This window comes from Carassius carassius, chromosome 35 (assembly GCF_963082965.1).
Source record: "Carassius carassius chromosome 35, fCarCar2.1, whole genome shotgun sequence".
Lineage (NCBI taxonomy): Eukaryota > Metazoa > Chordata > Actinopteri > Cypriniformes > Cyprinidae > Carassius > Carassius carassius.
In genome coordinates, this window is record NC_081789.1 from 27704244 (window position 1) to 27718046 (window position 13803).

Sequence of the window (13803 nt, forward strand, 5' to 3'; positions counted from 1 at the left end):
GATTATTTTGATAATCGATTAATCTGTCGATTATTTTTACGATTAATCGATTAATCGGTTCATGTACTTATATTTTAGTTTTTTCAATTTTTCCCCAAGTAAATTATTAATAAATGGTCTTTATCCTTCAGCATAGACTTTTAAGAGATTTTAACCATTTTGTCATATCTTCATCAAAAATATACCTGGAGTTGTTTTATTGTGTTAGTAATCCTTTGTCGAACTCTTCTGCAATCAGAACACTGACCCATACTCTAGCAAATTTCACAAGTAGATTTAAAATAATGTTTTCACCATGGCAGTCCTTAGAGCTCCTAAAGTAGTTTAACATCCCGAACAAAGCTTATTAAGGAATCTTTCAGAACATATTTTCACGAAGAATAAGGATAAAACAGAATAAAATTGCAGTGCATTGTATTTTTTATTTACTGGGAAACAGCTTTATAGCTTTTGCTGTGAAATTGTAAACAATCCTTCGAAAAAAGTGCCAATGGCATGAAACCTGAATGGAACTCACAATTGAAAGTAAAATCCATCAGAAGGTTGTCCAGAAAAAAAAATTGGACACACAAAAAAACCTGCTGTGTGAAAAAGAGCAGTGAATACTTAGAAAAAAAGTGCATTTCAAATATCTACATTTACCTCTCTCATTCAGTCATAATTAGGCTGCACGACTGAATTATGAAATGGTAAACGACAAACTGATCACAGAACATGTTTGTAAAGCTTTAAATGTTAACTGTTAAAAAGCAATGTTATCAGCTTTTACGACTAAACATTTGCAAACAACATTGTACTGGAGAATCTGCACAAAGGAAAGTCTTAGGGGCCGTTCACAAATCGCGCCTAAAAACGCGTGGAAAACGCTAGGCGCACAGCTTTCTCCTTCTTTCCAAAGCGCTCGCGCAGAAGCGCCCCTGAGGCGTCTGCCGTTGCTAAGCAACCATGACGTGCTCTCTCCTTGAAGACACGGAAATTTCAGCAAAGGATAAATGGATTTGCAGCTCAAAAAACCGCTTGCAGTAGCTCTGCTACTAAATTTATTTCAAAATGGAAATCCATATACAGCTATGATCAGCTGTTCCTTTCATCTTGACTGAGCTTTTAACGTTAAGGGAAAGGATGAAGCTGATTGGTTAGTTCTTGTCACATGACCCGCGGTGCGGTTGCTGCATTCTGAAAAGTTGAAATGTTTTTAACTCGATGCGGTGCGGTGTTGGAAATAGCGAACTTGAGCGCGCAAAAGACGCGATATGTGAACGTCCCCTTAAACAGTTCAGTAGTGCAGAGTTTACAGGTTACTCTTCTTTTTTGAAGGCTCAAAGTTAAGTACTCCCACATCACGCTGAATGCTGCAGAGACGCTGTTCGGGAAGCACGTGACATAAAACAAGGCCAGCTATTGGCTATTCGCTACTTCTCCTGTTGTACTGGCTGAGTAAAACCTCCGGTGGCTCATTACTGCCACACTTTGGTCACCGCAGATTTGAAATATGCACGAAATGAGCCGCTTACGGCAAATAAAAGTTATTTAGCAACGAATCGATGACTAAATTAGTTGACAACTATTTTAATAATCGATTTTAATCGATTAAATCGATTCGTTGTTTCAGCTCTAGTTGTATACATAAGTATCCAGTGTTGTCTGGCTGCCAACGCTCTTCAAATAAGATTTTCTTTTGTGTAGCACAGAGGAAAGAAGTAAAGTCATGCAGGTTTAGAACGAGTAAATCATGACAGAATTTAACCATCCAGTCATTTCCCGAAAGATAAGATCAACTCCCACCCTGCATTGTTCAACTTGAGTATTACGTTACACTTGAAAATACGCCACATTTTGACAACAAAATGGGTTGCGGATGTGGTTTCATGTTGTCTTAGAGGCTGGTGTAATATTTTTTTTTACCCCTCTTCGTACCATATCACACCTGAACACTGAGCCACAAAAACCCTGAACAGACCACAGCCGGAAACGTCTGGTTAACTCAAAGCATTTTTATAAAGATATCATCTGAAAGGCCGCCCGCTGTGGTTCGCTCTCCTCCTGGTAACACATTTAGCCCCTAAAAAGCTCAGCTGCTCTAATTTTGAAGAGTTCTTAACCTCACTTAACTTTGCCCACGCCACAAGAGATCCAGTTCCTTGAAAACGTCCCTCCTCGTCTGAGCTCGTATAAATGGATGACATACATACAGGGTTTCATCCATCAAGAGCAGATGAAATATGAGGTGTTAAGGAGCGGACCATGTCCTGGGGCGATTCATAAATCCATATATCCTTCCTGCTCAGAGAACAGTGACAATGACCCAAAAACAGGCACACGGAACAACTGCCACAAGGAAAGCAGGCAGGAATCCTGAAACAGTCATCATAACTGAGGAGATGTGTCCCTGGACCACATAACCAATTATAAGGGTCAAAAAAAATTATTTTTATTGAGATTTATAGGACAATATTTGTCTGAGATACAACTATTTGAAAATCTGAAATCTGAGGGTGGAAAAAAATCTAAATATCGAGAAAATCAAGTTCTGATATATTTACGTTATGAGATCTACAAAATATCTTCATGGAACATGATCTTTACTTAATATCCTAATGATTTTTGGCATAAAAGAAAAATGGATCATTTTGAACCCATACAATGTTTTTTTGGCTATTGCTACAAATATACCCCAACGATCTTAAAAGGATAGTTCACCCAAAAATTAAAATTCTGTCATCGTTTACTTGCCCTCATGTCGTTCCAAACCTGTACCACCAACTGTTTGATTATGAGCAATCTTCAAAATATCTAATTTTATATTCAACACAAGAAAGCAACTCATACAAGTTTGGAACGACATTATGGTGAATAAACAATGACACATTTTTGGGTGAACTATCCCTTTAAGATTGCTTTGGTGCTCCGGGGTCACAAATGTGCAAACAAAAGGGATTCTTGTGATTTCTGGAAAGGTTCTCCCTTCGATATGAACAAACATTCTTGCAGTCAATAAAACATGGTCTGCCATGTTTGTTCTGACCAATTGAGGAAAAAAGCATTATAATAAATCTACCAATGGTGATTTAATCTAATGAAGACTTAGCTCATATCCAGTGTTGGGAAGGTTACTTTGGAAATGTAATAGGTTACAGATTACAAGTTACCCTGTTTAAAATGTAATAGTAGTGTAACTTTTTCAATTACTTTATTAAAGTAATGTAACTAATTACTTTTGAGTACTTTTTGATTACTTTTCTAAATTTGTGAAAATTAAAGAATAATAAATAAAAGCATATACATCAACTTAAATACAGTTATCTAATAAGCATGTGACGTATTCTGTGTAATAAACTCCTGAAACATTGGTGTTTTTTTAAACTGCTGTCTCTTTGTATATGATGATAGTTTTCTCAAAATAAGTAAAATGCACATGAAGTGACACAGAGCAGTTCTAGAAATTATGTTTATGTGCTCGTGTACTCTTATATTGAGGCGGCAGAGGTTGAAAACACTGCGAGCTTCAGTAGGCCTACGTGTAGTAAATGAAACCATGTCTTTGCCATTGCCATTTGCCATTTGCCATTTGCCATGTCTTTGCCATAGGGGAAGTCGTGGCCTAATGGTTAGAGAGTCGGACTCCCAATCGAAAGGTTGTGAGTTTGAGTCCCGGGCCGGCAGGAATTGTGGGTGGGGGGAGTGCATGTACAGTTCTCTATCCACCTTCAATACCACGACTTAGGTGCCCTTGAGCAAGGCATTGAACCCCCAACTGCTCCCCGGGTGCCGCAGCATAAATGGCTGCCCACTGCTCTGGGTGTGTGCTCACAGTGTGTGTGTGTGTGTTCACTGCTCTGTGTGTGTGCATTTCGGATGGGTTAAATGCAGAGCACAAATTCTGAGTATGGGTCACCATACTTGGCTGAATGTCACTTCACTTTCTTCTTTCACTTTCTTTCTTCTTAATTTACAGGAGGGGCGGACTGGGAAAAAAATTCAGACTGGAAAATTCAAACTCATACAAACAAATTCATGGACAAAACTATTTTTTATCTATTTTAAATCTTTAATTTGGGGACATGCAAAATAATTAAAAGTTCTCTCCTGAACTGCACCTTCACTTCCATTTTTCTCTTCAGTCTCTTTATTTTGCCCTGTTATCCATCTCTCTCGTGACTTTAATCGAACAAAACTATACTTTACAATACAATACTCTACAATACTACAATATCTTTATAGAAAAATCCTAATACTGTACATGAGTCATGTTTTTCCCTTACAAAAATTGACCATGCTTTTATTAGCCTAAATAACCTTGTTTTGTTTTTTTGTTTGTTTTTTGCAAATGGATTTGTATTTATTTTTAAATAAATACATTTGTAAAATAATTTTACATTTTTGGTTACCACAGTTAAACAATAGTAACCATTTTCTCTGGATTTATAGTTAAATATTAAAATGTTAATTTTCGTAAGGGTTGTGTTGTTGTCTGTCGTAGCTCCCCCTAAACCTATAAAAAAATCGGATTTTTTTTTCAGCTAAATTACTACTGTAACATTACAACTGATAATGATGTCCTTTATATAGTATTTTGAGTGATGACTGATGAGCAACGTGCTGCTGCTTGATTAAATAAATAAAAAAACAAAGACAAAAAAGCATCTTTACAGATGAAACTGACCTGAAACCCTGAACAGTAGTTCTGCTTCTCTGCTCCAGCAGTTCGTTCTCGTTCTCGTTCTCGTTCTCGTTCTCTCTCTCTCTCTCTCTCTCTCTCTCTCTCTCTCTCTCTCTCTCTCTCTCTCTCTCTTCATCATTCGGATTCGCAAATGATCGCTTTAGTACATTCGGCAGGCAATTATACAATAATGATATTAAATAGTGGGACAAAATCGACTGCCAGGCCACCGGGAATTGTCCCGGTTCTCCCGGTGTCCAGTCCGCGCCTGATTTCCACAGACACGCAGAATGTGCAAGTCATAGCCTATATTTCATTTTTGGGGCTTAATATTCACAGACACTAGTCCATGTCATGTTTTGATTCAAGTGTACTGACCTACTTTTGATTTAGTCATCCAAAATGTGGCATATTCCGTCCGCGTTAGGCATTCCGTTTTTATGATTGGATTCTACGAACCAGACTGTATTTCCGCATCCCGGAAATTATTAGAGAGGTATGTCTCAGAATAGTCAGTGCAATTTGGGAAAGAAATCAGTTAAATCTGTATGTGGATGTGTGTAAATATTCAAATGTAATCCCCTTTGTAATCGTTAAAAATTTCATAAGTAACTGTAATTTAATTACTCATTTTTTCGTAGTAACTGTAACTAATTACAGTTACAATAATTTTGTAATTAAATTACGTAACGCCGTTACATGTAACTAGTTACTCCCCAACACTGCTCATATCACATCAAACTGTGCAAATTACTGTTATCATTTATTATACTCAAATTATTAATGTTAACATCATCAGCATTGTGCGACTATAGTGAAAGTGAAAGTGACATTCAGCCAAGTATGGTGGCCCATACTCAGAATTTGTGCTCTGCATTTAACCCATCCGAAGTGCACACACACAGAGCAGTGAACACACACACACACACTGTGAACACACACCCGGAGCAGTGGGCAGCCATTTATGCTGCGGCGCCCGGGGAGCAGTTGGGGGTTCAATGCCTTGCTCAAGGGCACCTAAGTCGTGGTATTGAAGGTGGAGAGAGAACTGTACATGCACTCCCCCCACCCACAATTCCTGCCGGCCCGGGACTCGAACTCACAACCTTTCGATTGGGAGTCCGACTCTCTAACCATTAGGCCACTAGCGTTTTAAGTCATTCTTAATTCTCAAAACGCAAACTTACTACTTATTTCAGAAAGATTAGAGAAACCTAAAATGTTTTCAAAATGATAAAATGGAATGTTCATTTAACATTCACAGAACTGAGAAATTTTTTATAACATTTTACAAACTGGGCATTTTAAACATTTAAAACACATTTAGAAATAATGTTTTCGTAACTTAACATTCTCCCATTAACTTAAATACGATGTTATCTGGTCTCTAATAATAATGTTCTGAAAACGTTAATCGCAAAAACTTAACATGACCAAGAAAAACATTCCTAATTAATTTTAAATTATTACATTTTGATTGTTCAGAAATTACGTTTTCATAACTTTTACTAAGAATGTTACCAAAACATTCCTAGAAAATATTTTTTGTTAGCTGTGAAGCAGCTCCAACTGGAATATATATTGCATATTTTAATGTACTAATTTAGCTGGTGTGTGTTTCTCCACATTAACGCCTCTGGTGCTCCAGACTTTCAGTTTTATCTCCTGCTGTCGGATTCTCACTCCAGGATGGCCCAACTCAAAATACTGTATAATGCCCAATTAAATATTTACATGCATTTGCCTCTCAGCTGTTATTGGGTGCATTTAACAGTCTTTTTAAATATAGAATTCCCTTTGCCTGCTTCTCCAAAGCCCCTGGAGCTGGTATAAGCACCCAATTCAAGGTTAAAAAGACACCCAGCGCTGCGAGAGTTCCTCCAGAAGGAGTTTCAATAAGAAACACTAATGCTGCAGTTTTATTTCAGTTCAATATTAATTTTACAAATTACATACATATTTTGCATAATGTTTATTAATGATCCTGCTCCCTTTGGTGAATACCTTTCCGGCGCGCTGCTCCACAGCGAATGCTTGCATCAGCAGCATCTGTGCTTCACTGTTCCTGCACTCCGCAGATGCTACAGAGACACTACAGCTCTACTGCAAACTTCTAGACAGCAGGCTGCTTCCAAATAAAATCCACAAAGATAGATTCAGGCAAGAGAAACATTAAAAATATGCTTATGTGCTATGCAAATGCTTCGATCTCATTGCAATGCACTGTTTTACTCAACATCTGCATGAGCTGTGCATTTCTATGCTTTGAGTTTGCATCATTTGCTTATCAAAAGCACTATTAAAGTCTCCTGTGCATTTGCATGCAATTAAAACTCACCCTTATTTCAAATGCATGATTTTATTGTGCAATTAAACCGTTCAGAGCTCATACTGTTTAATCAAAATGTCTTTCTTTCTGGTGATGCATGCTGGACATTTCCAATTTGACACCCACCTGCATACAGTTTTGAGTGTTTTGAACATCCGATCAACGCCTGATGCACTTGCAACCAAGTCCGTAGACCAGAAAAATATAACTGCATTGATTTAGATATAAAATCAAGCTCTGAAACAATGGACTGCACTGGTGGCATCTATCTGACAACATGCACATAACCACAAACAAGCATTTACAGTTAAAAATAGCCGTTTCATTCTTGTATTCATCTTGTGGAAAACTAATTAAGAATGCAATGGGAGGAGGGAAATGTGAAGGCTGTGAGCTGAATACACAGTCTCCAGCCTGATTTTCCTCGTGCGCCTGGCCGAGCGTTTCACTGAGACGTTATTCATGCAGCGGCACGGGACTCTAAACAAGATGTGCCATTATTAAAATGGAAAAGGCCTCCATTTTGGCTCTAACTGTTCTGGCATTTCCTGCGTTCCTGTGGCCGAGCACAAGGCCGACGCTCTGAAAGGACAGGTTCAATGTCAGCACTCAATGATTGGATTATTAATGCAATTAAATCTGCACTCTTACACCGGACTGCGCCTGGACTCAAGAGCAGCAGTTATGTAAAGTGTAAGATTACTGTTGTTGTGCATGTCAAAATAACATGAGCGAAGAGAGGAGGAATATAAAACAGCCAGCTTGGTTTACCTTGAAACAGACTGAGCACTTATGATAGAAACAACATGAAATACGCTCTTAAAAATAGAGGCTTTACACAGCAATGCCACAGCAGATCGGTTTCTGTTTCTTCAAAGAACCTTTCAATGATCGGTTCTTAAAAGAACAATGATTTACTTAGTAAGAACATGTTAAGAATCTAAAGAAACACTATGAAAAACCTTTTGTACAGTGAAAAGATCCCATGGATCCTCACAAAACCATTAATGCCAATAAAGATTCCTTATTTTTTTAAGAGTGCAAGCATTTACCTTCCAATTAAGACAATATAATCTAATGGTCAAAATAGATATAAATGCATTGTTTTAGCAAACTCACATTCATATCTGGCCTTAATTTTTACACTTTACACCAGAAATGACTAAAGTATGACTGGGACGATCTTTGATATATGGCCAACGTGCCATATCACGAGAGGATGGAACAATCCCAAACTCATAAGTAGCACAGGTATATTTGTAGCAATAGCCAACAATAAACTGTATGGGTCAAATATATTGATGTTTCTTTTATGCCACAAATTATTAGGATATTAAGGAAAGATTATGGTCCATGAAGATATTTTGTAGTTTTTGATTAGTAATATACATTGCTAAGAACTTAATTTGAACAACTTTAAAGATGATTTTCTCAATATTTCGATTTTTTTTGCTCCCTCAGATTCCAGATTTTCAAATAGTTGTATCTCAGACAAATATTGATCTATCCTATAAAACCACACATACATACATTATAACATCACTATCAGTAATCATCAATATCCTGTTTCACCCACAAATACGTCAATAAAAAGGGTTACAAACAGCATTTCACGTTGACTATAAAGATTCAAATTAATTCATGCTGACACATGAACAAAAGAAGGAAACAGAAGGACAAGCCTAAACACTAAAACACTCAGCAAACATGAACCGCTCAATGAAGAAGACACACACATGCCAGGTTCACGATAAACACCAAAAAAAAAAAAAAAAACATGGGAGAAATAATTAGTGTCATTAAAAAAACAATTTGGCACGACACAGTCCTCGCATGCAGCTCAAATATTTACGCCTCCTCTATTTAGCGTTGACGTAAATAAATCTCTGGGATTAGCGCCGGGCATCGATGCTTGGCAACAATTAAAAATGTCTCCAAATGTGGGAGACGAACACATGGCGGCTCGGTGGCGCACGCGGGAAACTTCTGCTCTCCTGCGCGGCTTTCATCTCTCGCCTCGAGCTACCAAACCATGCTCAAGTGGGACAACTTCCCGTAAAAAAAATCTGGGGCCGCGTCTACCCTTCAAGAAACAATGGCCTGATCATAATTAGGTCAGGAAACTCAGAGAAGTGCTGCAGTGAAGTTAAACTAGGCCCGGAAACTCGTTAAGGAGTCAAACGAGGGCCATTAAAACTGCAGACGCAGGTTGACAATAATGGAGATATCCGCCTGTGGTCAAACGAACATTCACCAGCAGAAACATGAAGGATCAAACCAAAAAAGCTTTGGAATTGGGACAGCGCTGGCCCGTTGTGGATTAATTAGCTGTGTTTTTGAGCTCTACATGTCACCTGCTTCGCTGATCAGCGGCCGTCGTATTATTAGGGCTTAATCACCTAGCGCTTGTTTATTTATGGTCGTTTATGAAGTGCTATGGTACGAAGCCTCTGGCAGACCACCTGTCCACCTTGTGCACCACAGCAGGCCTGTGTTAGTGGAAGCGGCTGATTCATTAGCTTTTATGCTCGTTTGTGGCCCACCCGAGGACGAGGGAGCTTTCATTAGCACAGCGCTGTTTACTCAGCAACTTACACACTGCTAACGAACTATCCTACACACACACACATGCAGAATGTGACTAAAATGGTGTGGTAATGTTAATATCTGCTTGACTGGAGGAAGTGTTATTATGGATTATATGTGTTTGACCCAACCCTAATATTCTGTATCACTCACAAGTGTCAACAAAATGGGTTGCAAACAGCCTTTCATGTTGACTTTAAACTAATTCTTTCTGATGCAGGAACAAAAAAAGCAGGAAACATAAGAACAAACACAACAACCTGAACACTAAATCACTCAATTATTTAAAGATTTCAAATGTACTATAAGTGTTACAGCACAAAATCAGTCAGTCAACAAAAACCACGATTCAGATTCAAATGGAGTAATTTATCAATTTAAAATGATGGCATTTACTGCACCTCTATATTGATTTAAGTCGGATGTGAGAGTAGATGTGTCTTAATCGAGCAATTCTGGACTAATCTACCAACTGAAACTAAAGGTCATTGCTCCTAAACGATTCATGCTAGAGGTCGATGGCTCTCTAGTCATGTTTTAGTCCTGATGTGTGTGTGTTTTGCTGGAATGCGGTCGCAGGAAGTCACACACGTTTGCAGAGCTCAGCCACAACAAACACGGAGGAATTCTGTACAAAGGCGCAGAAATGCTTTTGGCAGACGATGGCAAACTATTCAAAACGGCACGCTAACACAATAAGCTGCACTGCTTCAATTAAACGCAGATCTAGTTTCAACCTCCCATGAGTCTTGGAAACACTCCATGAATATGATGTGGACTAATTAAAGGAAACTGACGAACCCAGCGGTGCTCGGGAAGAACGAGCTCAGAAAACACACAGGTGATGGCCGTCACCATGAATGCAAGCTTGTCGAGAACAATGTGAAGTGCTGCATGTGACTGAATCCACGGAAGAGGCTGTTAACGGCTGTGTATCACTCAGGATATCCTCTGCGTCACCTGTTATAATAATAATAATAATCTCCATAATGCTCTTCCTGCTCAGGGGGCAATGGTCAGTGAATCTGAACTGAAAACGGACAATGCTTTCTTTCTCCGAGAGAATCTTGAGCAATGCACTTCCTCTGATTTTAGCTCGTAAAAATTGAGGAAAACATAAACATAGCAGCTCTGTACATTAAATATTTCAAACTAATATCAAACTAATCACTCATATGATTCCTTCTTTGCGAGCCACTGTTTGTGTAATATAGAGATCCCAAACATGTAGACCAATTCATTTCAGTTTGTTAACATGTATCTTCATTTGTATCAATTTAGAGCACTCGTGTGACTAATTATTAAACAATGTATATCCAATTATAACTAAAATTAATAAATAAATGTTTTATATAAAATATAAAAGGAAAAGTTAACTAAATAAATAAACAAATATATATATATATATATATATATATATATATAATCTAGTTTAAACAAAAAAAAATACAAATGGAAAGTCATGTATATATAATCTTTTGTTATATCAGATTTTTGTGGGATTTGTGTGATAGTGGGAATCTGGAGATAATCCCATATTATATGTGAGCACTGCTGCCCCCATCAGGACACAACACACAGAATAAAACACTACAAAACATCAGCAAAAACCATTCCGCTGACTGAGATCGACCACATCACTACATTATTATTTATATATATGCATAAAATAGTTTAACTCCAGGCAAGGGCGTAATCACAAACTCACAGTTTGTCCTACGTATGGTGCATATTTTAAAACAACACTGAAGTCATTCATAAGAACAAGTTAAACTGCATGTAATGCACAGTTTCATTAAACACAGATGGATCTTATTTAAGTTCAGAAATAACGTACAGTATCTGTCAATGTTTGACTGCTTTGCATTAAAAATAAGATTATAGAATATCTAAAGATAAAAATAGCACAAAGGCATGCCTTTCTCTCTGTGTTTGACTCTGTAATCTGTTAAACACTGTGACTGACAGAACACAGAAACTCGCGCCTGAGAAAACGACATATTCAAACAAAAGCGTAACAATATTCAACGTTTTTAAACGTTAAAAGAAGAATCCCAGCTTTAAAAAAAACGTTTCAATAAACTTGTTTTTGAATGTTGTCTGACATTATAAAAACGCCTGAACGTCCTGGAATAAGTTAATGTTATCTGAATGTTTCAGAAAGAGAGAAGCTGTTTGTGAGAACATCTGTGTTCTGGAGTAAAGAACGGTTATTCATGACTTTAAGAGAACCGTTCTCTGTTCGCTGATCTTCTGTGGTTCATACAGGAACAGATCAAACCGTGTCCGTGGTAGAAGTGTACAGCTGTAACGCAGTTTTTGTGAGGGAAGAAAATTAGGAAAAATCAAACGAGTGGCTCAATAACCAAAGCGACACGAAAGAGGATTCTTATATACACATATCCCTCGGTTATAGAAGACGGACGGGATGGTTGTTTTTAACGACGTGTACCGAGAAAACGAGCTAATCTTTCCTCAGAAGAAGAGGATCGAGGCTCTGCGGGAAAGTTTGGGCTGTGGCGACGGAGAAACACGGACTCAATCTGACATCAGACGCTCATTTGCGCAAATTAAGTAACTTTATAAAGTTGATTAGCTCCGTTACGCGCCTGAGGAGAATCTCCTGAGGAGAATATTTTCCGCGAGGGACCTCGCAAGAATTTCTTTTGGGAAAAGCCGAAGGTCTTACCTTGGGATTCTTGATCCGTGTCGGCTGAGATCAGGAAAATAACGGAGGAGAAGAGAAAAGCCGTTAAAAGTCTCCGATCCATGGCGGGAGTCTCGCGAACGCCAGCCCGCGCTCCTCTCGCGCTCCGCGCCAAACCGAAATTATTCCCGTTTGTCTGAGCAGCCGTTAACGTCACACCCCGGTCAGCGTCTCTGGACGAGTTGAACTCAACTGTGTCTGTCCGTTCGTTACCGACTTTAGGACCGCCGCCGGAGGAGCGTGACGTCACCGCGACGCAAGCACAGGGGCGGTTTGTGCTGTCGGACTCCGGTGGAGTGTAACTGTGCGCTCCGCGTAGAGAGACTGGGATTTTCCTAAAACCAGTTGCGTTGTGTGCGAGGAGCGAGCGGATCGAGCCGAACCGAACCGAACTGAGCCGAAGTTTAGTTCGTTGGGAACTGTGTGGATCCGATGCGTAAATACGCAGAGCGTGCGCGTAACACAACAAATGACTCGGAACGCGAACAGAACTGCGCTCATCAGAGTTTACAAACTGTGTGTGTGTGTGTGTGTGTTTGTGTGTGTGTGTGTGTTTGTGTGTGTGTGTGTGTGTGTGTGTGTGTGTGTGTGTGTGTGTGTGTGTGTGTGTGTGTGTGTTTGTGTGTGTGTGTGTTTGTGTGTGTGTGTGTGTGTGTGTGTGTTTGTGTGTGTGTTTGTGTGTCCGTATGCATGGGAAACTTTAAACGCAGGGAAACTTTAAAGGTTTTGGGTCCGCAAGGGAGCGCCTTAGGGAACGTCCACAATTATTTCCAGAACAAGTGTAAAAATTTAAAAATAATTAAATGAATAAATACAATAATAATAATATAAAATAAATAAATATTGATGTCAGTGAATTCGATTAAATAATATTTAGAATGAATACATTATATTCAAAATAATACTTAGACATAATAATATTTTATTTACTTACAAATTAAACTCAAATTACTTAAAAAAAAAAATTACTGACCAGTAGTGTATATTGTTATTACAAAATATTTATATTTTAAAAACATTGCTTCTTTTTTTATTTTTATTTTTTACTTTTTATTCATCGACGTATCCTAAAAGAGTATCACATGTTCTGAAACAATATTAATCAGCAGAACTGTTTCCAACTTTGATAATGAATCATCATATTAGAATGATTTCTAAAGGATCATGTGATAATGATCCTAAAAATTCAGCTTTGCATCACAGAAATAAATGATCATTTAAAGTATAATAAATTTAAAAACAATTATTTTAAATTGTAATAATATTAACAAAAAATTCTGTAGTTTTGATCAAATAAATGCAGGCTTGATGAGCAGAAGAAACTTCTTTCAAAAACATTAAAAATAGTAATGTTTCCAAACTTTTGGTCTGTACTGTATACATACAAATATATATTTTTTCTTTTTTTTCACTAGTGTGAAGTCAGCTAAAATGGGCCAAGTTTTGGTAAATGACTTATAATACCATCAAATAAGCTATACATGAGAATTAATGATGTCTTTATAAATTAGCATTTTATAT

The 13803-nt window shown here is 38.0% G+C and overlaps 1 protein-coding gene across 10 annotated transcripts in view; it reads right to left on the reverse strand.

Annotated features, from left to right (window-relative positions):
* The window catches only part of LOC132116459 (receptor-type tyrosine-protein phosphatase mu-like), a 214041-nt gene extending 201296 nt beyond the window's left edge, over window positions 1-12745 (reverse strand). For 6 of the 10 annotated variants that reach the window (XM_059525295.1, XM_059525294.1, XM_059525296.1 and 3 more), the window contains exon 1: window positions 12265-12744. In XM_059525295.1, the coding sequence (XP_059381278.1) occupies window positions 12265-12346 (82 nt within the window). In that variant the 5' untranslated portion in view covers window positions 12347-12744. Of the gene's footprint in view, window positions 1-12264 lie in introns of all 10 variants that reach the window. The other 4 variants (XM_059525292.1, XM_059525288.1, XM_059525287.1 and 1 more) reach the window with 2 other exon arrangements.
* Window positions 12746-13803: the final 1058 nt, after the last annotated feature.